At 53.9% G+C, this 23,844-nt stretch overlaps 1 protein-coding gene and 1 long non-coding RNA gene across 2 annotated transcripts in view; one reads left to right on the forward strand and one right to left on the reverse strand.

Moving 5' to 3' along the window:
* Positions 1-7,717, reverse strand: part of LOC117189074 — a 60,723-nt gene extending 53,006 nt beyond the window's left edge. The window contains exons 1-2 of the long non-coding RNA XR_004473144.1: positions 7,629-7,717; positions 3,415-4,175 (exon numbers count right to left, since the gene is read on the reverse strand). This is a non-coding gene — a long non-coding RNA (uncharacterized LOC117189074). The remainder of the gene's footprint in view (positions 1-3,414; positions 4,176-7,628) is intronic.
* On the forward strand, positions 1,770-23,787 carry LOC108161784. Its single transcript, XM_017296126.2, has 17 exons — positions 1,770-1,915; positions 9,646-9,786; positions 9,840-10,579; positions 10,640-10,799; positions 10,859-13,668; positions 13,742-14,085; positions 14,139-14,349; positions 14,419-14,777; positions 14,838-16,797; positions 16,868-18,567; positions 18,628-19,252; positions 19,319-21,587; positions 21,648-21,883; positions 21,944-22,509; positions 22,583-22,783; positions 22,846-23,536; positions 23,600-23,787. The coding sequence occupies exons 2-17, from the start codon at positions 9,708-9,710 to the stop codon at positions 23,651-23,653; spliced, it is 13,005 nt and encodes a 4,334-aa protein (XP_017151615.1). The 5' UTR covers positions 1,770-1,915; positions 9,646-9,707; the 3' UTR covers positions 23,654-23,787.
* The last annotated feature ends 57 nt before the right edge of the window (positions 23,788-23,844 follow it).

Below are 23,844 nucleotides of genomic sequence, written 5' to 3' on the forward strand. Positions count from 1 at the left end.
ATGGGGCAGAGATGCACGGACACAGCAAAGCTACAGATACAGATACAGATACAGATACACCTGCTCTGCCTCAACACCTGGCAGAAAGAGTTCCTATTCCTTCTACTCCCAGGACGCCCATTCAGGGGATTCCCCCCCTCTAACCAGTCCCTCGAAAAACTCTCAATTTGCATACAAAAATAAACGATAAATGGTTCAAAAGTTCCATCTCCAAAGAGGGAAAGCAAGAGGGAGGGGGTGGGGGCAGAGAGTGCACTGCACGGTAGAGGGGGAGTGGCCGCATTTTGGACAACAATTTTGCATTAATTTTGTTTCCGATGCCCACGCACCAAAAGAAAGAAAACTCTCATAATATTCTTCACATTTCGTTTCATTGGAAAATTAAATTCCTGGCATATTTTTTGTATTTTTTTTGCCAAACAACAAATAATAAGAAAACGGACCGCAGAATCAGCAGCAACAGCAGCAGGCGCCGCAGAAGGCGCGACCCACGAAAACAACAAGAACAACAGCTGCCACAAAAGGTCTGCCATCCATCCCACCCCCCCCCCCCCTCCCCTGTTTTTGGGAGGCATCCTCCGAAAGATGGCGCCTCATCGATGGGGGGCTTTTCCACTTTCACTTTTAGCATTCATCCGTTCACTCGAAAGAGGAACCAGGAGGAGGGGGAGAGAGATCGGGGGAAATCTTATCAGAGGAAACTCCAGGCAGCTCTATCTATGGCTTCCACTTGTTATCTCCGTCTCCGTCGGGTCCTCCCACTATCGCCTTTTGCAATCAATCAACCGCTCATCCCCCCCGTCCCTTGGAGGTACTCCCCCTTCCCTTTTGCAGTTCGACATTCGACATTTCGGTTGTTGATTTTACTATAAAATAAATACATGTAACCCAGCAGCGGGGAGCCGCCAGGAGGGGGGGCTGCAGAGGCAAGACAAGACACAGAATAGAATAAAATATAAAATATAAAGTCCACACACACCACAGGCGAGTACTGATAAGGAAAACATCAAGTACTAGCAGAAACGGCAGCAACGACAGACAGACGGAGGGACGGAGCGACGGAGCGACGGAGACAGCATGAAATCGAAATAAAATCAAAACAAAAAGCGAAATGGAAGCCCATAAAGCAACGAAGCAGGGAATACCCTGTAGCTAGTGCCAGGGGGAAATCCTTTGAAATATGTGGCATGTGCCCAGTATTTGGGGGGATGCGATGCGATGCCCCCCGGTGCGAGGCCTGTCCCACGCACTGATAGCCAGAAAGCCAGACAGAAGGAGACCCATTAGGAAGGAGGACAGGACAGCAGCAGCAGCAGCGGCCAGCTCTGATTGTGTCCCCACATGCGATGCGATGCGATGCGTGTATTTATACGCGCGACAATTTCATTCATGCCCCTGCCACCGACAGCGGACAGCGGACATCGACAGCTTCTAGGTCCAACGACAGGCCAAAGCCATAGCTTCAGATTCCGATTCCAGCGCCGATTCACAGATTCATTCAATACGCATTTTGTAAGCCGAGAAGATGTTCGGTTCTGTTCTATTCTGCCAGCAGCCAGAGCGCTATCTGCTATCTGCTGGCTCTGCCCCAGCCCCTCCACCCTCCAGGGGGGGTGCACTGTCTGTCTGTCTGTGTGTGTGTGCTGTGTCGATAGTCGGCTCTGAGCACGAGAGCCCAAGCCTGGAAACGAATGAAATAAACGAGGAGCAGCAGCAGCACTGCCAGTGGCAGCATCAGTAGCGGCAGCAGAAACGGCAGCAGATTTCCTCCTCATTCGTGTTTGCCGCTTCGTGGGCAACGGACGCATCCTCGAGAGTTTTTTTTGGACTTCCAGAGGAATCGGAAATCGGAAATCGAAAATCGGAATCCGAATTCGAAAAAAGGCTTTTTGGCGGCTGCTCGTTTGAAACGGAAGTAAGGATACAATCGTGTTTCGATCCTGTTGCGCCGACGCATTCCGCAACAGTCCCCTTTGCCCCCCTGTGTGTGTGTGTGCTTAACGTACCGGAAGTGAACTTGCAACTCATTAACGTGCGACTCTGTTTTCTGTGCCCCAAAGTGCATTGAAATGTGACAAAATGTGTGCGGAAAATACAGAGTTTTTTCCAAGACCCAAAGACCCTGCTTAAGCGCCAGGGAAAACGTGTGAAAAGTGAAGGAAAAGTGAAGCAAATATATGGAAAATAACCTCAAACTAGTGTAAAGCCACATGTCCGCCGTTCGAACTGAACCCTGAACCTCATACGTGTTTCGTGGATCCGTAGATCCGTTGATTCGGAATCGGATTCAGTGGCTGGTTGGCTGGTTGGCTGGTTGGCTGGCGATAGATAAGCCGATCCGATCGGGTCAAGAGTTCAATAAAAATATTCATTCAACTGATGATACAGCAGCAAGCAGCCCAGAGCCCAGAGCCCAGAGCCTAGCAAGCAGCAGTTCTGTTCAGTTATTATAAATAAATAAAATGTGTGTGAAACATGATAAGCGACGGATGATGGAAGATCGGGAGAGAGTTCTCTCTGGAGAGAGTTCCACAGTTCTCTCTGGCACTACGAATGAGCTCTCCAATAAAAAATAAAAGGGAAATAATCCACAATCTGTAGTACAATTTTTAAAAATAATAATAATTGTAGCAGAAACGTGCGAAACGTATTGAATGCTCTTGATAAGCGGCTCCCCCTACCACCCCTTCGCTTCCTTTCGATCTTGAATTGCAATCCGCTACAAAGTTGATCGAACTGTGGATCCGAGGACCTTGGATCCTTATCAGCTTTGATTTCCGCAGATAAGTGAAGCATGAGATCACTTTTCCACCATTATACCATATATATATTCTAGTTTTTAAGAGACCCCCCCAACCCAGAGAAAAATCGGAATCTGAAAAGATCAGAATATAAAATCTTATCTATACGAATCTTTTCCAAGAAACGAATGATTTGAATATTCAGCTGATGAATGATTTTCAATGGCGATACTCTGGGGATTATTCAAGGATTCATTCACTTTTGGTATAAATATGGGATCGATGGAGTGTTTTCATGGGTCCAATGAGGAAGATATTCTTCAAAATGTTTACAAGTTTCCCCCAAATGTTTATAAAAATATATATTTTACGAGCAAAGGCAGCGACTCCCGATTTATATCCGACTCCCAGTCTGTACGGCTCACCTCCGTAAAAAAGGATGAAAAGGAAGAGCGCTGAGTTCTCAGTCTCTGAGATCTAGGCACTCATCGGTACAGACGGACGAACAGTCAGACAGACATGGCTATATCGACTCGGCTGTAGATGCTGATCAAGAAAATATATACTTTATGGGATCGTAAACTCTTTTTTCTTTGTGTTACCCACAAATCTAATAGGCGACTATACGCTTCGAGTATCGGGTTTGAAAATAGTGACTCAAAACAGAACTTACCCCAAATATTATCAGTATATTTCACACATTTCCATTTGCATTTCCAATCCTTTGGCGCACATTCTGTTTTGTGTTTTTCCTCCGTATAAATTCTGTCTCGTTTTGCGGGGCATTTTCCGCTCTTGGATTTTCATTTCACTCGCGAACGCGAAACACTTAACACAGAGCGAGAGAGAGAGAGAGAGAGGGAGAGAGAGAGACACAAAGTGACAGTCCGACGACACACATACACATCCTAAAGGTGGGGGATTAAACCTCTCCTCTCAGGGGGCACACACTCCCCTCTCATGTCGCACACGCGGCTGTTGGGTGTTGGCTGTCAGCGGGGACTACGCCAGAGGGGGGTGCAGGAGCGGCACTCCTTTGTAGCAGCCGGGTTTTCGTTTAATTTCCTCAAGCGATCTGTCCGCCAGAGTGTCGTCGTCGTCGTTGTCGTCCACTTGTTGGCCAGCACGCACTTAACCCGCCCTGAGCCCCAAAAATGTCAGACTCAGCCATGTGGCGCATGTGGCTGGTAGCAGGTGGCATGTGGCGACATGGTTTCCACTCCTCGTGCCCATCAATCTGCCTTAACCCTTAGCCCCAGAAGGAGCAGCCATAAGGGAGGAGACACGTCTGTGCCTCCTTAAGGTGCATGGGTGCATGTGCTACGCTTCCCTTCGGTCCTTCCTCCTTCTTCCTTCTGTGGCCTCCAGACACCGGACAAAGCGCCTGGGATTAGGGCTGTGGAGCATGTCCAGGATGAGGGGGAGACATCTCTCCTGCAAGAGAGTAGAAATAATCTGGTTAGAAACGAGAGTCCAAATACTTATTTAAGGCTTCATTATGGATGAACCACATAAATCGCCCCACCACCCCCCTTAACACCTCCCACCTCTCTCTCTGCTTGAAGAGGCGCTTAAGTGGGGCACAGCAACACGTGCAACAGCAGTAGCAGCATTCCCCGTCCTCATCCTCGTAGAAAAGGAAGTGGAGAACAAATCCCGGAAACCCCGTTAAAGCCTCCCGCTTAAACAGATGGCAGAAAGGAGAGTAGTTTCCTTTCACCTTTTCCTCCGCCTCTGCCCCTTCCTCTTCCTCTTCCTCTTGGTCTGCTGGTCTCATAATATTTTTAATTACAAAGCCATAAAAATTAAACGAGCCAAAAGTGCGGCGACGACTGCGACTAAGAACTAAGTAGCCGCCCAACGACAGGAGCCGCCACAACAGCAGGAAAAACAGCAGGAAAACAGGGATAAAAAGGGAGCCACCGGAGTGGGGCGGCGTCTGTGGAAATGGCTACGATTTAAGCCACATAAAACCAACAAACAGCCAGACATCCCGACAGCCAGACAAACTGCTGCCAACTTCCCCGCCTTATGCCTTCCGCCCGAGGTGGCAGACTCCTTGAAGCAGGGCAGGGCGACTGCTTGGGCAACACCTTCATACGAGATCCGAGTTCCGAGACACCAGGCAGTGGATCTCCTCCATCCTTCCTTCCTTCCTTCTTTCAGCTCCTGCAGTTGACTGCAAGTCTTTGCCTTCCAAATGGCACAGGGGATATTTTTTTGTTCCATGCTTAAATGCATATTTGCATAATAGTTCTTCCTCCATGGATGGGGGTGGGGATGGGGCAAGAACTGGCATCAAAATCTAAGTGAGAGCATTGCCAAATTATGCAAATGTCTGCCTGCTTGCTGGCTGCCGACTCCTGCTGCCAGTTGCAGTTGGTGTACAACGGTGCGTATGCGTATTGATTTGAGGAGCACTTTGGAAAACGGAATCCCAGGAGTCCTGCGAGTCCTACAGGGGATGTGATTGCAATTGGGAGGGCTATCGAGAGGCGGTCACCCCCTCTAATCGTGTGTGTCCCTTCCAAGTGGATCATTCGAGTAGAACAGCTCCTCAATCCTCTATTGAAAAACAATAGAGATTCATCCTTTAAATTTCCCATATTTAAGCCACTCCCTTCCAGGCCAGACCTTTCATTCGGATGCCAGTTTTCCATTTATAGAAATTTCCCAGGCTTTTCCCTAGGTCGTTTATCCTTTCATCCCGCTTTTACACACTTCTCCTCAGTTTTCGTTCGCTTTACAGCTGAAAAATCACAGAGAGGCCCCCGCTCTCCGGCTCTCGCTTTAGCCCAATTTTAATCTCGTTTATTAGCCATTTTTCAAGTGGTACACATAATTTTCAATTTTCCAATTTCTCACCCAACACACGAGCGATTTTCACCTGTGTTTCCCGCCTGTGCCGCCCCTCTCCGCTCGTTTCACCTTTCACCTTTGTCTTTATTGAACCTGGGGAAAAAAATGCATTGCATATTGCATGCACGTCGATCCAGAAGGAGCAGGAGGGGGAGTGGGACCCTGGACCCAGGCAATGGACAAACATGGCGCCCCATTTAACGGCGGAGGCCATTAGGGGGCCCATCCGTGGGGGAGGGAGGAGTGGTGAGTGGGTGGTGGTGCAAAAAACACAAAATGGGAACAAAGCCAACAATAACAAGGAGGAGCCTATCCGTAGGAACAGGCGCCTGATGCCAGGATGCCAGGATGCCAGGAGGAGGATGGAATGCAGAATGGCAGCAGCAGCAGCAGCTCCAAAAAAATGAAAAACGAATATCCCTGTTGAAAAACTAATAGAAGTCGCAGGCGGACGAAGGAGGAAGGACGAAGGAGCTTATTGCCGCTTGCGCTCCCATTTTCCCGTTGCCCCTGGCAGTATTACCAGCAGGACAATCCTCGTAGAGGATGTAGGAACAAACTGCTTTCCCTTTATGCAATGACTGCGTGCTTCCGCCATTCCGACTGATGATGGGGCTCTTCCGAGTGTTCCTGCTGCTGCAGCATCAGGACGAAACGCACTCTTCAAAAATGATCGAATAAACGCAATGCAATCGTCCTTGCAGAGGATGTGCTACTCCTCCATTCTTTCAGCGCCAGCGCCAGTGCCAGCTCCATCTCCAGGACCCAGATGCCACCTCCCGCTCCTTCCAAGTTGATGTTTCCTCCCCCCTCGTTGCATATGGAACTTCTTTGCGTACTTCGTTATTAGATTTGCATGCCATGCAGGAGCGAAGGACCAGGGACGAGACGACGATGTTGACGTTGCAAAGTGTTTCCGCCTTGCAATTCATGTGGAACATATGTATGGGCGGTGTGCGGCAGGGAGGAAGTGCAGCAGGGAGAAAGTGCGGCACGCATGACCCCCTCCAGAAAGGTGAAACTGCCCCGCCCCGCCCACGCTTCCTCCCGCCATCCACTAACAAGTTGTTGCAACAAACGTAATTGCATTTACGTTGGAATTTATGTTAGTGAAAATTTCTACGCTTTTTATTACTTTTTGTTGAACGGAACGTGGAGGAGATCACAAACGGACGGCAGGGCTCCGGGGGGAGCATGAAATATCAGGTTCAAAATCAATTTGCATGCGCCGTGCCTTTCTCTGCCGCCGGATCAAAGCACTTTATGTGAGAGTATTCTTGGACAATAGTTGGATCTCACATTTCGATTTCCCTGAAGTTTTCCTAAAGTTTTTAAGTTCGTTTTCACGTTTCCACACAACCGCATCGCTGGTGCAGAGTATTCCCTGGTCGGCGCTTTGCAAGCAATTCACTTTTTTAGCTGTTCTTATACGCTATCTCCCTCTCTCTCGCTAACAATCTGCTAAAGTTCTTTACACTCTCTCCACCGCTCTCTTACTCACACGCTCTCTCATTTCCCCTTCTACCTCTTCATTCAGCGAAACTCAACTTTAACTTCACCTTCGCTTGAAAATTGCATTTTTACAAAAATGTTTGCCTTCGAGAGGGAGTGTGAGCGAGATAGAGCATGTGTAGATGTGGGAGAGCAGAGAGAGCGAGAGAGCGGGAGAGGCGTGCAGGAGAAATATGAAAACAAATGGCGCCGTAGTTTTCTGGCTTTGGGCAAGTAACCGTAAGTTTTGTTTGTTCGGCTATGCCAATGGGTAAGGGGAAAGGGAAGGGGTGAGTACACTAGCGGCGGGGCAGAGGGTCTCAATTTATGGGCACTCGGGGCTGTCCTGGTTTTTTTTTGCTAGTATTTTTGGCATTGTTTTTATTGGGATTAACCCAAAGTGCATCATCGGGAATCATCATCATCAAAGAGCAGAGCCAGTCCCCTCGTCCAATCCCAATCCCAATCCGAAAAACCACTTCCGTTTCCATCATGATTATTCCTCTAAATCTTTCGAAATTATATATCCATGCATACCCTGTGTCTATTCCACGTCCAATTTTTGTCCAGGCCCCCGCGCGGATGTTAAGCCGCTTATCGGCTTTGTCCGCAGCGACGTCGGCAGCGGCAGAATCAGAAGCACCAGCAGTGGGATGGGATGACCCGCGGGACATCTGGGTTCGCCGCCGCTGACAAGAAGATAATGCAATAGCATCCTCTTGCCACTGATAGTATGCTGCAGCAGTATCTCGACTCCACTGTGTCTGTGGCAGCCATGCGGTGCCCTTTTCTGTCTTGCTTTTACCCCCAGCTTTGAGGTTAGAGCGAGACGGCTAAGCCGCTAAATTAAGCAGCGATCTTGGTTGAAGATAACTTCATAATTATTTCCAGTCACATTTAATACCGAAAAGCGAAAAACACGCGCGAATTACCAAGGGCAGTCAACTGCAACCGAAATGGAGTGCACATTGTCGTAGGTCAAGTCAAGTCTGGTTTAATCCGCCGGCATCGGGGTTAGGGCGCACTCATTTCCAGCTTTTAATGTTGTTAAACTATTCACTGATCTTGGCTGCACTTGTATTTGCGAATATTTTGACTCCCGACGCGAATAGTCCATTAAAAAACCGCAAATTAACTTCACATAAAAAGAGCAAAACAAACTAGATCGACATGTCGGTTCAGAGGAACCAGTTCTTCTGCAGCTTTCTGCTCCCCGAAATCGATACAGGGAACTGCTTCCGATATCTAGTTCATTTGGCTTAGTTCCACTGCAGTCCCCCATTTTTTGGTTCTTTATCCCCGGTTCCTAGTTACCACGTGAACGCTTCTGTTGGAGCAAGAAAAACTGGCAAATCCAAGCGATAAAACATATAGGAAACTGCAATTTGGCCAGATTGGCGTCAGCTGCGTGATTTGCAGTCATTATTTACCCTCGCAGCAGCAAAGGAAAGCAATCGCAATTCAATCTGACAGCCACACACAAGCATTCCGACAGCCAGCAGCATCAGGAAGCAGGCGCCGGGTGGAGCGAGGCAGCAACGTCGATGGATGGAAATGGACGAATTGATGTACACGCCGGCCCCAGCCCCCGCCCGTTCCCCCTGAGTAGGGGGCAAGGCGTGTGGGTCGAAGTGCAAAAAAGTGTTAAGTGCTCTCACTGTTTCTTGCAGCAATCATTGTCAGCAAACACCCCGAACCGCAATCAGACCTCAGGCCCAAACCGCAGCAGCGGCAGCAGCAGAGGGAAGCTCCGGAAAAGGGCGTAAAGGAGACGCATCCGAAGGAGGTGCAGGAGTAGTGTGAGATCTGGGGATTTATATGCGACTGCAAAGTGCAGGAAATGCAGAAAGCCAGAAAAAAGAACACTTTCTGTTGGTTTTTTGTGCATCCCCCATCCCCCTCGCCCGATGTTCGATAGCTGCTTTAAAATCAAATGCAAATGCAAACAACAGTTGGCATCAATCGAGCTGTCGGAGTCGCGCACGCCTCTTCACCCACTTTATTGCTGGAATTAATGATGGAGGTTGGGATGGCATGGGAGGGACCGCCCGAGTGCTTCTTCTTGGGTCCCTGGTCCCTGGTTTTGTGTGTGTTTTATGTGGAATCAAGTGGAAATTCAATTGATTTGTTTTGGCTTTGCATTTGGCTTTCAGAAAGCGATGGAGCGACGGAGCCAGGGGCCAGGGGATGTGTTATAATAATGGACGGATGACTCCTCCACTTTCTGGATGGCTTCAAAGGAAAACAACAGCAGAAACCACACCACACCACAGCAATGGTGCCACCCGCACTCCTGGCAAATGCACAAAACCTAAAACCCACTTGAGCGAGAAATCATTTTGCAAATATTACAGAAGTAACGCCAGGCTCCTCCTTCATCCATAGTTTCTGCTGGTGTCAGCTTGTCAAACGAATGGATAATGGAAATGTTTTCAGGCGAGCTACGGCCATCGTTACTGCCTTTGTCTAATCAAATGCAAGATTATATTCTATTAAAGGCCGCTACATTTCCAAGCCACACACTAAAGATGTGCTGCATTTCGTTTCGTTGCAGGAGAGAGGGTGAATCCCTTCGGCCAGAGAAGCGTTCGATCGTCAAGGAGAAGTCGCCCAGACATGGGCGCACTGTATAGACTGGCGGCAGGACTGGGGCTGCTGCTGCTCATTGCCGCACACTGCCAGGCAGCGAGAAAGAGTAAGTCAAAGAACGATCCGCTATCAGATAATCATAAATAATTTTTCTTATAGATCCCCTAAAGGATCCCCGTATCTGCGGACGACCGCAGTGCGAGATCGAGAATCCCAAGTTCAACTACGGCGAGAAGCTGTACAAGTACGAGTACACGGTGTCGCTGCGCACAGAGTTCGCCGGATCGGGGGACAACAGCTCGGATCTGGTGCTGAAGACCAATCTGGACATATTCTTCCCGAAGCCCTGCGAGGGTTACTTGCGCATCAACGATGCCAAGCTCTACGACCGCCTGGAGGATGTGGACAACGAACCCGAGAAGCCAAAGGAGCCGTCCTACGACTACTACGACAGTCTGACCAGCGCCGAGAACGTGGATGAGCAGCAGACGGGGGACTTTGACAACCTGCATCCCCAGAGCGTAAGCTTGGCCATTGATCTCAGCAAGAACCTGCTGCGCTTCGCCTTCCACGACGGCCTCATCGGCGAGGTGTGTCCCCAGGAGCAGGAGACCCCCTGGGTCCTCAACATCAAGAAGGGGATTCTCTCAGCCTTCCAGAACACGATGATGCGCTTCGATGTGGATTTCAACACCACAGAGACGGACGTCTCCGGCGAATGCCAGGTGCAGTACGCCCTCGAGGCCACAGACAATGTCTATGTAACGATACGCAAGACCAAGGACATTGCCAGCTGCAGGCAACGCTATGCCACGCACTCGGTGCTCCAGACGACGCCCTACACCTTCCGCGACGACAAGACCATTTGGCCCATCCTCAACTCCCAGAGTTATTGCAATGTGAGTGGCAAATAGATTCTCACTTGACTTGGGGATGCATTTCGATCCTTCTCTTTGCAGTTGACGGTGGATCAGAGGATGTACCGCGAGATTAGCTGCGTGGAGACGCATCTGTTGGTGCCCTTCTCCAACGCCAGCTCGGGGGCCTTGACCACCAGCCGAAGCCAACTGCTGCTGAAGGAGGAGGAGAACTACAGCGCCGGGGAGTTCCTGGAGCAGAGTGAGTGATCGGGAATAGCAAATATCCCTCGGCTCATAGCTTATCTCTCCCCAAAACAGATCCCGAGCTCGTGGATCGTCGTGCCACTCTGGTGTTTGATCACACGCCTTCGGTGAAGCCCAGTCATGACGAAATCAAGGCCGCCCGGGAGCAGCTGGTGGAGATGTGCGCCGTGGGCTTCCCCAACATTCAGCGCGAGTTCATTGACATCTTCTCGAGCTTCCTGCACACCTGCAAGAGCCTCGACTACAAGACGCTCTCCGTTCTGCTGCAGCGCTCGGCCGGCACCTGCGATCAAGGAAGAAACCACGTTTTGGAATCCCTCCCGTACATCGGCAGCACCGCCTCGTATCAGGTGATGCGCGACCAGATTGTGGGCGAGAAGCTGCCCAAGCAGATGGCCCACAGCTGGATGACATCGCTGTCGTTCATAACACGCCCCGACGAGCAGACCCTCGAGACTTTCTACACGATTCTTGAGTACGCGAAGCACCGCCTGGACCCGGAGTACACTCTGGGCGCCACTGCGGTGGTGCACAGCTACTGCAAGCACCACGAGGCCTGCGAGGAGAGCCTGCGCGTGCAGCAGATCATCAATCTCCTCGAGACGGAGTTCCTCAGCAGATTCCAAATGTACAAGGGCGAGCGGAAGCATCGCGAACGCCTGGTGGTGCTGCTCAAGGGCCTCGGGAACATTGGCGTCATCTCTGCGGCCTTCGCGGAGCAGGTCCAGGAGATCATCCGGGACGATGCGGTGCCCGTGGACCTTCGGCTGCAGGGGATACTCGCCTTCAGGCGTGTCGACTGCTTGAAGTATCGGGGATACTTCCTCGATCGCTACGCGAATTACACGCTCAATTCGGAGCTGAGAATCTACAGCTACCTGCAGGCCATGCGCTGTCCGGACTACATCTCCGTGGGCAGCATCAAGGCGATCCTCGAGCACGAGCAGATCAACCAGGTGGGCTCCTTCGTGTGGTCCCATCTCACGAACCTCGCCAAATCGAATTCCCCCGTGAGGATCGAGGCCCAGGGTCTGCTGCTCAACGACGAGCTCTCGGAGAGATTCAAGCTGGACATCCGCAAGTTCTCGCGCAACTACGAGCACAGTCTCTTCTTCGACGAGTACAACTTCGGGACCACCACCGATGCCAACCTGATCTTCGGCACCGACTCCTACCTGCCGCGCATCGCCAGCGTCAACTTTACGGCGGATCTTTTCGGGCAGTCCGTGAACTTCTTCGAGTTCAGCGCGCGGGCTGAGGGCTTGGAGGAGCTGGTGGCGGGGGCATTCGGACCGAAGGGTCCCTTCAACGGGGAGCTGCTGCGCAAGAAGCTCTCCTTCCTGAACCGCTGGCTGGGCAACGAGAGCGCCGAGGAGGAGGACACCATCGAGAATCTGTTGAGTCTGGACAGCCTCCGCCTCAAGCGGAAGGCCCAGCTGGCAGCAGCCGCTGCAGGGGGCGCGGGAACGGAGGAGGAAGACGAGGACTACGACTACGAGGAGGCGCTGAGCGGATCCAAAAGGCAGAAGCGCGATGCGGGAGCTGCCGCATCCGCATCTGCCAGGAAAGATTCGATCGATCGGAACGTGGATAAACTCGGCTACAAACTGAAGTACGACTACAGCAACCCGCGGGCGCAGTTCGGCCTCCGGGTCTTTGGCAACGATCTGCGCTACTACAACGTCGAGTCCATGATGGAGGTGATGGCCTTGGCCGCGCAGTTCAATCCGTTCGAGCAGGCCAACCGCGTGCTCTCCGGCAAGGAGTTCACCTACACAAAGTCGCGGGTCTTCCTCGACGCCTCCTACACGGTGCCTCTGGCAGTGGGTCTCCCCTTGGCCATCCACGCGTTTGGCGCCTCCTCCGTGGACCTGCGCGTCTCCGGGAGCTTGGATCAGATGGAGCCCCCCACCGACTGGCACTTTGATGTCCAGGGCAGGTTCAAGCCCTCCGTTTCGGTGGATATCATCTCCACGATGCAGACGGACATGTTCTGGGGAGAGTCGGGGATCAAGGTGAAGAGCAACCTGTACTCCAACTCGGAGCTGGAGGCCAGCCTCAAGGTGCGGGGCCGCAACCTCGTGTCCTTCTCCTTCAACCTGCCGCAGGACAAGAACGAGATCTTCAGCGTCCGCTCGGAGCTGCTGGTGATGAAGCGCGACCAGGAGCTGCCCCAGGCGGGCATCCCCAAGCGCAGCTCCAACTCCACCTGCACCTGGCCGGTGCTCGATAGCGCGCTGGGTCTGCAGATGTGCTCCCACTACAGTGTCGCGGATCTGAGCAACGCCACGAGCGCGTATCCCAGTCTCCTGCTCGCGGGGCCCCTGAATCTCAGCCTGATCCTCAAGAAGTCCGATCTGAGCTCCAAGAAGTACGTCTTCGAGTACAGGTGGGACCAGCAGGAGATCGACAACTTCTCGCTGGTCTTCACGACCCCCGGATCGAAGGTGCCACGCGTTCTCGTGGCGAATGTGACGAGTGTGCCGCACGCCTTCAATGCCTCGGTGGCGTTTGTCAACGGCAGGAACCGCGTGTCCGCTGGCTGCAGCTACGACGGAGATCCCGACTACCGGCGACTAGATCTTTACTTGGACACCAATGGGAATCGTTCGCTGGACCTGGGAATGGAGCTGCGCCGCCAGCAGGACTTTACCGCATGGATCTACAAGCCACGGATGCTGCTGGCCATCAATGGGGTGAACATCACGGGACTGGTGGGATCCATCAAGATCAACGAGAAGAACGGCATCCGGCAGCACGACGTGGATCTCTCTTTCGAAACAAAGAAACTCCAAGCCGTCGTTCGAGGAAACATTGTCCAGAGCGAGGTGACAACCTCCACGAACATGACCATCAAATACAGGGTATGTTCCAACTCAACTCCCTTCCAGCTCTATCACTTACTGGCTTTCATTCCCCTGGTATTCCCCTTCGCAGTTCCAGGCAAACACCATCGAAACAATCAACTTTGCGGGTCGTCTGATGAATAACGGGGACAGGGCCAAGACCGAGTATCGGGGCAACATGAAGCTGCGCACCTCCGCCTATCCGAAGCTCAATTTCGCCTCGAATGCCACTTGGCTGAGCCTCCAGGGCCACACGGAGGGCATGATCACGTACAACAATGCTCCGGACTATGTGAATCCGAATTACACGAGCCTCTTGCGGCTGATCTTTGCCCGCTCCCAGTCGGAGGATCTTCTCTGGGAGGGATCGCGCACACGAGCCAGCGTCGAGCTGAAGCTCCCTCGATCAAAGATCGATTATAGGATTATGGTCAAGTAGGTAGAGAGGGCTCTGCGGTCAGGATTTGCTTCTAAATGCTCTTTTTTAGACACGAGGAACGCAGTAAAAATGGCACGGAACATAACGTAATCGTAGGACTCAAGTACGCTCCGGAGAAGGAGGTCACTGGGCTCTTCTCCGTGCATCTTCCAAGGAGAAACCTCTTCGCCATCGATGCCTACATGAATGTGACGGTGCCCGAGTTCAACTCGTGCACAGCCAGTCTCAAAGTCAACGAAAAAGCCCCCAAGGAGTACATGGTATGGTGTCTCTTACTGTCGCTGCCACTGCCGCTCCGCCTCAAACTAATTCCTGGTTCTGTTCTGTAGATCTTCAGCAATGGCTCATGGTTCACGGGACACTCCATTGCCCTCAAGGGCAACTACAAGGATCGCAGCTCGCGGGTCCAGGCCCTGCACCATCTCAAGCTGATTGTCGAGAGTCCCTCGTTCGAGGCCACCTCCCTGAACATCGTCTACCGGCGGAACCAGCTGCTGATCTTCTACGACCTGCAGGCGAAGTACGGCAAGGATCCCTACGGGCTGACAGTGCAGTACGCCGCGAATGCGCATAACCGCAACTCGAATGCCGAGGTGCGCTTCAAAATCAAGGAGCGGGACTACTGGATCAACGCGAAACTGCTGTCCGAGCAGCCGAAGCTCCTGCAACTGGAGCTGCACATCGACAAGTAAGTGGAGAATCAGTAAAAAGAAGGTATCATTAAAATATCAAACAATCCTTTGCCTAGGATCCGCGATATTCACATCAAAGTGGGTCTCCTGAATGTAGAGAAGCGCAAGGAACTCTCTCTGGAGCTCAAGTGGGATGCCAATCGGGATCCCAGCCAGCGGCTGGGCCTCCTTGTGGAGTACAACAATCCGGGGACCAAGCACTACGATGGCAACATGATGGTCACCTATCCTGAGCGCACCATCAACTGCGGCTTCAACACCTTCACGGGGGGCCCCAAATACTACGGGAAGGCGCATGCCTCGTGGTCCATCACCGAAGTGATTGAATTCGAGTACGATGCGGGCATCCTGCCGGGACAGACGCTCCACAATTGGCTGCATGCGGAGCTGAGGACACCATTCGAGGGCTGGCGCACCAATAGCTTGCGGGCGGGCGTCTACAACCTCCAGAACCTGATCCTCGTGAACTCCACGCTCTTCTGGGCCGACGATCAGAAGCTGGAGCTGGGCTACAAGAGCGACTACGAGATCAGTGAGCAGCTCGTGTCCTTCGACGTTCGCTTCGGCATCAACAGCACCATCAAGGACATACCCACGCTCAACGTGAAGGTCATCCACTGGCAGGACCCGCAGAAGGTGGACACCGATCTGTACCTGCGCTACAGCCAGAACGAGACGTTCAGCACCTACGGCATGAACTCCAACTGGGAGATATCTCGGACCCAGCGCCACCACAACGTCTCAGGGAGGGTCCACCTCGTGAGTCCCTTCGTGGGCTACCAGAAGGGCGGTCTCGTGGCCAAGTTCTCGCTCAACGACCAGCGCGTGGTGAGCGGCGCAGCGTCCCTGAACTTTGACGTCCGAGAGTTTACCCTCACGATGGATGGCTACGTGAAGAAGTTCACGGACAACATGCTGACCATCAACATAACGACGCCCCTGGAGAAATTCCGCACCATCAACGGGCGGTTCGGACTGAATGAAAAGAAACGCCACGCCGTGGCCGAGGTTCGTGCCCCCACAGCGGCCTTGGGAGTGGAGGCCTTGGCGGACATCAAGAGTCTCCTCAACTTCGACGTGAAGCTGAGCGTCGCCACGCCCATCGAGAGCTTCCAGCAAGCGGCCGTTGTGGCGCAGATGAATCCCGAGCGCGTGGACATGCGGGGCTTGTGGAATAACGCGACGCTCGGCTTCACGGGCGTCTGGCACATGAACAACCTGACGGACTTTGAGTACTCGTATCTGGTGTTCACACCCCTGGCGGGCTTTGAGGAGAACGGCTTCATTGCCCAGCTCCTGAAGCGCGAGACTTTCGTCTTCCAGCTGCACGGAAAGCTCTCCAGCTACCGACTGGGCGTGAAGATCCGGGGGGAGCCCAAGTCGGAGCTGATCAACCAGCTGGGCAGCCACAAGATGCAGCTGGAGATGCTCTACGATGAGGATTTCCAGCCGCTGAACGCGGACACGGACTACAAACCGGACGCGGATGAGGAGTACTTCTCGTATTTCACGTCCTTTGAGGTGGACTCCCTGGCCTGGCCCACCGTTGTGGGCACTGTGGACATACAGGAGATCATTGACTTTTATCTGATTGTGGGGCACGTGCAGCTGCCGCAAGGGCGCCTAGAGTTCAAGGATCGCCTTCACTATCCGGACTACCTGAATGTCCACAATCTGCTCACCGTGCAGACGCCCTTCGCCGCCGCCAGGGATGTCAAGTCCATTGTGGAGTACCACATCGACCTGAACTTCAATTCCTTCTACGAACGCATCAAATTCAGGGTGAACGATGTCCAAAACCTCATCCAGGAACTGGGATTCGAGGTGAACTACACAAAGGTGCAGGACAACGTGAAGCCCAAGGCCCATCATGTCCAACTGAAGCTGACGACGCCCTACGAGCTGCTCCAGGAGATCGACATACGCGGACGCCTGGAAGTGGACGACAATGCGTACAAGGGGAACATCACTTCGGTCACAGCGCACACACATCTCTCTCTGGCGGCCTCTGTGGAGGTATGCACCACATATACTATATTCCATGTATCCCCCTCTAATCATTCTCCTCCTCTTTGCATCCTTACAGAACGAGGACAGCTTCCTGGAGACTGCTGTGGGAATACTCCTCGAGACAGACGTCATTCCGCACTACGCCTGCCAGGCGTACTTCAAGAAGGACTTCTCGGCGGTAGACAACTCCATCGACATTCGCTTTGAGGTCACCGACAACGGCACCATCAATAAGCTGCACATCGAGACGGACTGGCACACGGATCCGCAGTACTTTGTGAACGCCAATGGCAGGATCCGCACCACAATGCTGCCCCTGCAGCAGGCCTCCACCTCGGTGCTGGCCACCAAGGGAGCCAGTCCGCAGCTCAGCTTCGACCTGCAATTCCAGAGCAGGGACGGCCAGAGCGTGGCCTACGGGACGCGGGCCAACAAGAAGAAGGATGTCTTCAACGTCGAGGTGTGGACGCCGCTGAAGAACTACCGCAACATCTCGATGCACGGGACTTTTGTGAGGAGCCAGCGTGATGCCCAGCGATACGACGTCTCCGGTTTTCTGTACAGGAACATGGCCACCTATGGCATCACTGGAGCCGTGCGCATGGGCGACGGCCTGCCCATCGATGCCACGCTGCGCGTGCAGCCCAAGGCGGGGGGCAGGGACGGGGTCATCGAGGTGAACATCAACGAGGCGGGGCCCAAGAAGATCCGCTTCTCGTTCAGCGCCATCGAGGACGGCAAGATGTGCCAGATATCGGGCGGGTACAGCGTCAGCGACGACGGCATGGACTTCTCGGTGCTGGTGGAGAGCACGGAGCCGGAGATAGCGCGCATCAACTTCTACGGGACCCTGAAGCCCTCCACCGAGCGGGGGGCTATGGTGGCGGACGTGAATCTGGAGACGCCGTGGAAGGAGCTGGGCATCGAGTCGGTGCACCTGCACTCGGACGTGGGCGTCCACTCGGACAGGGGGAAGATCGTGGGCGAGTACCAGATCGGGCCCTACATCGGCCGCGGCAGCTGCCTGTGGTCGTGGGTCCTCGCGGAGAACCTGCAGCTGGTGCTCGAGAGCTACTTGGAGCGGCCGAGTGCCCAGCCCCGGAAGGTGCATGCCAGCGCCAGGTACCTGAATCCCGGCAAGACGTTCCAGCAGCTGCAGACGGGTGGCCGCCTGAGCGTCGACTCCAAGTGGAACCTCGATGTGAACGGCAGCCTGCGCTACGCCTCCGTCGACGACTTTGAGTTCGGAATTCTCACGCAGCTGCCCCTCCCAGTGGGGGATCGGCATCAGATCAGCGCCTGCTACAGGGGGAACGTCATTAGCCAACAGTTTATCGATCCCCACCTGTTCCTGGAGGTCTCCTACGAGGCAGTAGAGGCCCAGAAGCAGCTTCTCTCGCGCCTCTCCTACCGCAACGAGACGAGCAACCTGCAGGGCCTGGCCCACGTGGAGTGGGGAGCGGTGAAGAGCCCCTCTGTGGTGGAGGGAGACTTCCAGCTGCTGCAAAAGCAGGGCGTCCGGCGGGAGTTTTACGCGAAGGTCATCACGCCCAAGTTCAAGGAGGAGCACACGTTCGCCTTGACTGGACACTACGACCAGAAGGACAGGGAGTACCACAATCTGGTGTGTGCCCTGGACTATCCCGCGAGTCGCCGCATCAGTGACCTGGACGTGTCCTTTAGTTCCCTCACAAATATGCACGGAACCCTCAACAGCACGACGCCCTTCCTGAATGTCACTTGGTTTAAAACGGACTTTGAATTCACGACCAAAAGGTGAGGGATTCCCTTTTCCCGAAATGGAATTATAATCCTCATTTCTTCTCCCTCTTCCAGTGGTAAGAGCTATCGCTATTGCCGCTGCTTCTGGCCACAGGACAGCGCCTACTTCAAGCTGCAGAGCACCTACAACAGCTCGGCGGACAACAGCAACCACAATCTCAATGGCAACGTGGAGCTGGAGGTGCCCCTGACGACGCGCCATCGAGCGGACATTGCCTACGGCCTGCAGAAGCGTCAAAACACGGATTCGGGCAATGTAAAGGTCGTCTACAACGATCAGCAGGTGCTCGACGGCAAGTACAAGCGGAACGAGCAGAAGAAGAGCCCCCTCTACAAGGAGACCACAGACATCACCCTGGAGAACGATGTGAAGCCTCTGGGCATACACTATGTCAACACGCGGGACACCAGCGACCCCCTGGGGGTGCGCGACATCAAGCACATCGAAGTCTATGAACTGCGGAACGCCAAGAACTTCAATCTCACGGGAGAGCTGCACACGCGCATCATGATCAACGGACAGGACTTCAAGGTGGTGGCCATTCATCCGAATCGAGCGGTGGTTCTGTACACAAAATACGAGGAAGTGAGTCCCGAGGTCGTCAGGCAGCACACAAAGCTGGAGCTGTCGGAGACGGCGTGGATCGGCTACAATCTGGAGTTGGGCAACTTCACGAAGGTAAGGGAATCTATTATTATTATATACTATATACGTTGATTCATGTATTCATTATGCTTCTTGAAGGTCGGCAACGAATCCCAGAGCTTCGCCTTGGACATCTTCTACCCGAAGAGGAACCTCACGACCTCCGGCCAGTACTACATCACGGACAACCACTTCAACTCGGATCTGTCGTTGCAGTGGGGCGGCGGGGATCTCTACCAGCAGCCCAAGACGATTCGCAGCAATCTCCATTGGACGGCAGAGCCGCTGCATCGCGGCGATCGCGACCATCGTACGTTCGGGCTGTCCGTGGCTCATCCCTACCTCGAGAAGGACATCAACTGCCGGGCCACGTACTACCGCGGAGCGCAGGATCTGCTGCGCACTCACCTCACCATCGACTACTCGGAGCAGCCCGAACAGCTGATCGTCCTGGGAGCCCAGCTACGCGATCTCTACAGCCAGCTGGGGCACACGAACTACACGTTCAAGATCTACGGCAAGCACCAGGCCTCGGAGTTGGACGTGCAACTGAACGGCACTCTGGCGGCACGCACTTCCTACTACAAAACGGAGTCCACGGCCCACTATAAGCGCGACATCTTCCCCGCGAGATACGGCAAGTTCTTGGCCCTCCTGGATCTGAACAAGCGGGAGCTGGAGTACGAGCGCCAGTCGCCGTTCCATGCCGTGCGCCTGCATCTGCTGCCGACGTGGCAGTATCCCGTTTACGGACTGAATGCCACCATCTGGGACACGCCGGACACAAACCACACGGGCTATGTGTTCGTGGATCTGGCGGAGCGGTACGCCCGCATGGACTTCAACCTCACGGAGGATGCCAGCCAGAACCTGCAGATGGTCGGCTACATTCCGGACTCGCGCAGCGGCTACCTGGACATCTGGCGGAACTACGACGAGATCAGGGTGATCGACGTCAGCTCCTACCTGAAGATGAACCACTCGCGCCTTATCACGGGCCGCTTCCACTGGCGTCCCAGCATTCGCGGGGAGCTTCGGGAGAAGATAAATTCCGTGGGCAACTCCGTCTACAGCTCCTTCTCGGAGGGGATTGATTTCTGGATCAAGTCCATCTACACGGAGACGGTGGAGTCGGTGGGCGTGGTGTGGGCGACGGCCCGGGAGTACAACAAGGAGTTCATCGAGGACATTGGCCAGCTGAGCGTCCTGGAGGAGGACCTGAACGATCTGAGGCTGTTCATGAACAAGTCGTACGAGGCCAACGACTTCTACATCAAGCACGTGGTGAACTTTACGCTGACGATCCTCGACGAGCTGGCCATCAGGGACCACATCGAGTCGCTGCCGAAGATCTTCACGGAGCTGTGGCAGGCGATGGGCGATTCCGGCAAGGCGCTGCGCAACAGCATCGTGTGGCTCATCGAGACGATCAAGGCGACGTACAACAATCTATTGGAGGCCGTCAGCAGGTTCTTCCACGGCGAGAGCCTCGCCTACGTGTCCACGCTGATGGAGAAGGGTATCGAGAAGTACGACAAGTTCGTGAAGGAGCTCCACATAAAGTTCATCAAGTACATCGAGAACCTGTGGCACAAGACCTGGACCCTCGCGGAGAACCACTGGAAGAACGTGCTGAAGCGCTTCGAGCCGCACATGTTCAAGATGATCAGCTTCATCGAAACGACAGCCTGGGATCTCAGCAAGGAGGTCTTCGACTTCATCTACAAGCGAACGAACGAGCTGGCGGAGTCCCCGTACTTCAACAAGGTGTCCAGCTTCACGGCGGATGCGGAGCGCCTCTACAGGGACTTCAAGGCCAACGACGCCATCACCAATATCAAAAAGTACTCGACTCTCGCGTGGAATTTCGTCAAGGAGAAGTACTTTAAGCTCGTGCCCTTTGGGGCAGAGTTGAACGAGGTCCTGACCGAGATCTGGCAGGAGCTCAAGGAGCTGGAGAAGATCGAGCAAGTGCAGATCGTGGTGCAAAAGTACAACGAGATTGTGGCCAAGATCGATTGGGTGGCCGATGAGCTGCAGTTCGAGCATCGCCTCCACCAGGTGTACGGTCTCCTGCGGAACAAATTCAGGAACTACGCGATGAATGCCTTGGAGACGGCGGACATGTATCGAGAGGCCAAGACCAAGTTCGTGTTCGACCCCGAGGTGGGCATCATCGATCTGGAGCAGAAGCTGCCCATGTCGTGGCACGCCTTCAACGAGACGCCCAAGTTCGAGGAGATACCCGAGTACCAGATGCTTTCCAAGGTCCAGAGCTTCTTCTCCGAAACGAATTCCTCGATTGTCATGAAGCTCTACAACATGCGGGCGCATTTGGATCCCAAGACCTGGCTTCCACCCTACTATTGTGAGTTCTTTGCTTCGTGTTCCCCTTGAAGGCTTCTTGTAATGCTCTTCTGTTGTTTAGCTCGCGCCTTGCTCATCGATTCGAGGCACTACATGACCTTCGACCAGCGCTATGTGGGCCTCAATCTGGACTTTGATGGAAGCGCGAATCCCCAGTGCAGCTATCTGCTGGCCCACGACTTCTTCAAGCGGAATTTCACCCTGCTGCTGGAGCCATCGTCCCAGTCCCAAGGACTCACGCGAAAGCTGAGCTTCATCGCCAACGGACAGTTGATTGAAATCGATCTGGGAACGGATGTAGGTGACAGTAGCCTCATTTCTACACCAGACACTCACCCTTTCCTCCTCTGTCCGCAGCACATAAGTGTCAATGGCAATCCGCAACCCATTCTCCCTCTGAAATTGGGCGCCGTGAACATCTATCGGGAGCTGGATGTCCTCTCCATCACCTCGGACACGCAGTTCAGCCTCCACTGCAACGTGCAGTTCGATCTCTGCTGGTTCGAGGTCAGCGGCTGGTACTTTGCCAAGACCGCCGGCCTTCTGGGGACGCTGAACAACGAGCCCTACGACGAGTATACCATGTCCAACGGTGTGATTGCCAACGAGACCCAGACGCAGGCATTCACCGACTCCTGGAGCGTACAGCAGTGCCGCCAGACACAGGCGTCCATCCGACCGGCCATCACCAAGGAAGTGAGCGAGACGTGCAGCAGCTTCTTCCGCACGGGCATCCTGTCCACCTGCAGCGCTGTCCTCGATCCTACGCCCTTCTACGAGATGTGCCTGGATCTGGGCATGAAATCGGCGCCCATCCGCAGCGGACATCCGGCTGTGAAGGGAGCCTGTGCCGCGGCCCTGGCGTACATAGAGGCCTGCACGGCCCTGAAGGTGCCCATGCGAGTGCCCTCGCAGTGTGTCTTGTAAGCGATTCTGCTATCTGCTATCGAGAGGCGTGATTCCTTGACTCTGTTTCTGTTCCCTGTTTTCCTTTAGCTGCCAATTGGCGAATGGCTCGTATGTGCCCGAGGGCACGTTTATGGAGCTGACAGGCGCGGACATCCCGCACAGCAGCGATGTGGTCTTCATTGTTGAGGCCAAGGACTGCAATGCCAATCTGAATGTGTCCAAGAACATCATGACTGTCGTCGGCAGCATCGAGGAGCAGCTGCAGGTCGCCGGGCTGACCAACAATCGGTGTGTAGGCCCTAGAGAGCGCTTCAATCCGCAATTTTTTATCGAACCGACAATCTTTTCAGGTATTCTGTGGTCGCATTTGGTGGAGTGGCGCCCTACGACCGGGCACGCAGCATCATTTACGAGCACAACGAGTTCACGTCGAGGCCGGAGCAGCTATCGGACTACTTTGGCCACATCAACACCGGAAACGGGAGCAGCAGCGACATCCTGATGGCCATTTCTACGGCAGCCAAATTGAACTTCCGCCCGGGTGTCTCGAAGACATTCATCCTGCTCTCCTGCAGCCGGTGCGCCGCGAAGGACATGCGCTTCGACTACACCTCCATCCTGCAGTACATGCTGGAGGAGGGCATCAATCTGCACATCCTGGCCGACACGGAATTCGACTTTGAGCGCAGCCGCAAGCTCCGCCACTTCTTCGGCATGGACCGCGACCTCGTCTACTCGAAGCGCTTCCCCGAGGGCGACGGCGAGACCCGCAAGCAGGTGCACATCCCCAAGAGCAACCTGGGCATCTGCACGCCCCTGGCCCTCGAGACCGAGGGTTCGGTGTTCAGTGCCCGCAAGCTGCAGCCGGAGCGCAAGTATCCCATCAAGCGGTTCGCCACCATCTTCGCGAAACGTGTGGCCCTCAGTGCCAGGCCCATCCAGGCGCAGACCTGCGAGTGCTCTGCCCACAACACAGGCGTCTCCTACGTGGCCTGCTCCCCCAGAGCCCTGCCCGAGGAGAAGGGCAGGCTGGATGATTATGTGAGTGCTCTCTCAAAAGATTCCCTCGAAGACTCTAATTGGTTTGCTTTTCTTTTCCCAAAGGATGACTTCAACGACTGGGAATGGGACGACGAGCTGGACGCAGAGGCCCCCTAGAGGAAGCCCTAGAGGAAGTTCTCCTAGTTCTTAGCCATCCACAATTTAGTTAGAGAGTTTTGCCCAGTTATGGCACTTTTCCATGGCATGACGGGCGGACATTTTTTGTAAAAATAAATCATATTTGAAAGCCATTTGCTGTTGCCATTTGCCAACCAGTTTTCATTTCGGCTGGGCGCCCACTCTTGGGA

This window comes from Drosophila miranda, chromosome 4 (genome assembly GCF_003369915.1).
Source record: "Drosophila miranda strain MSH22 chromosome 4, D.miranda_PacBio2.1, whole genome shotgun sequence".
NCBI classification, from domain to species: domain Eukaryota; kingdom Metazoa; phylum Arthropoda; class Insecta; order Diptera; family Drosophilidae; genus Drosophila; species Drosophila miranda.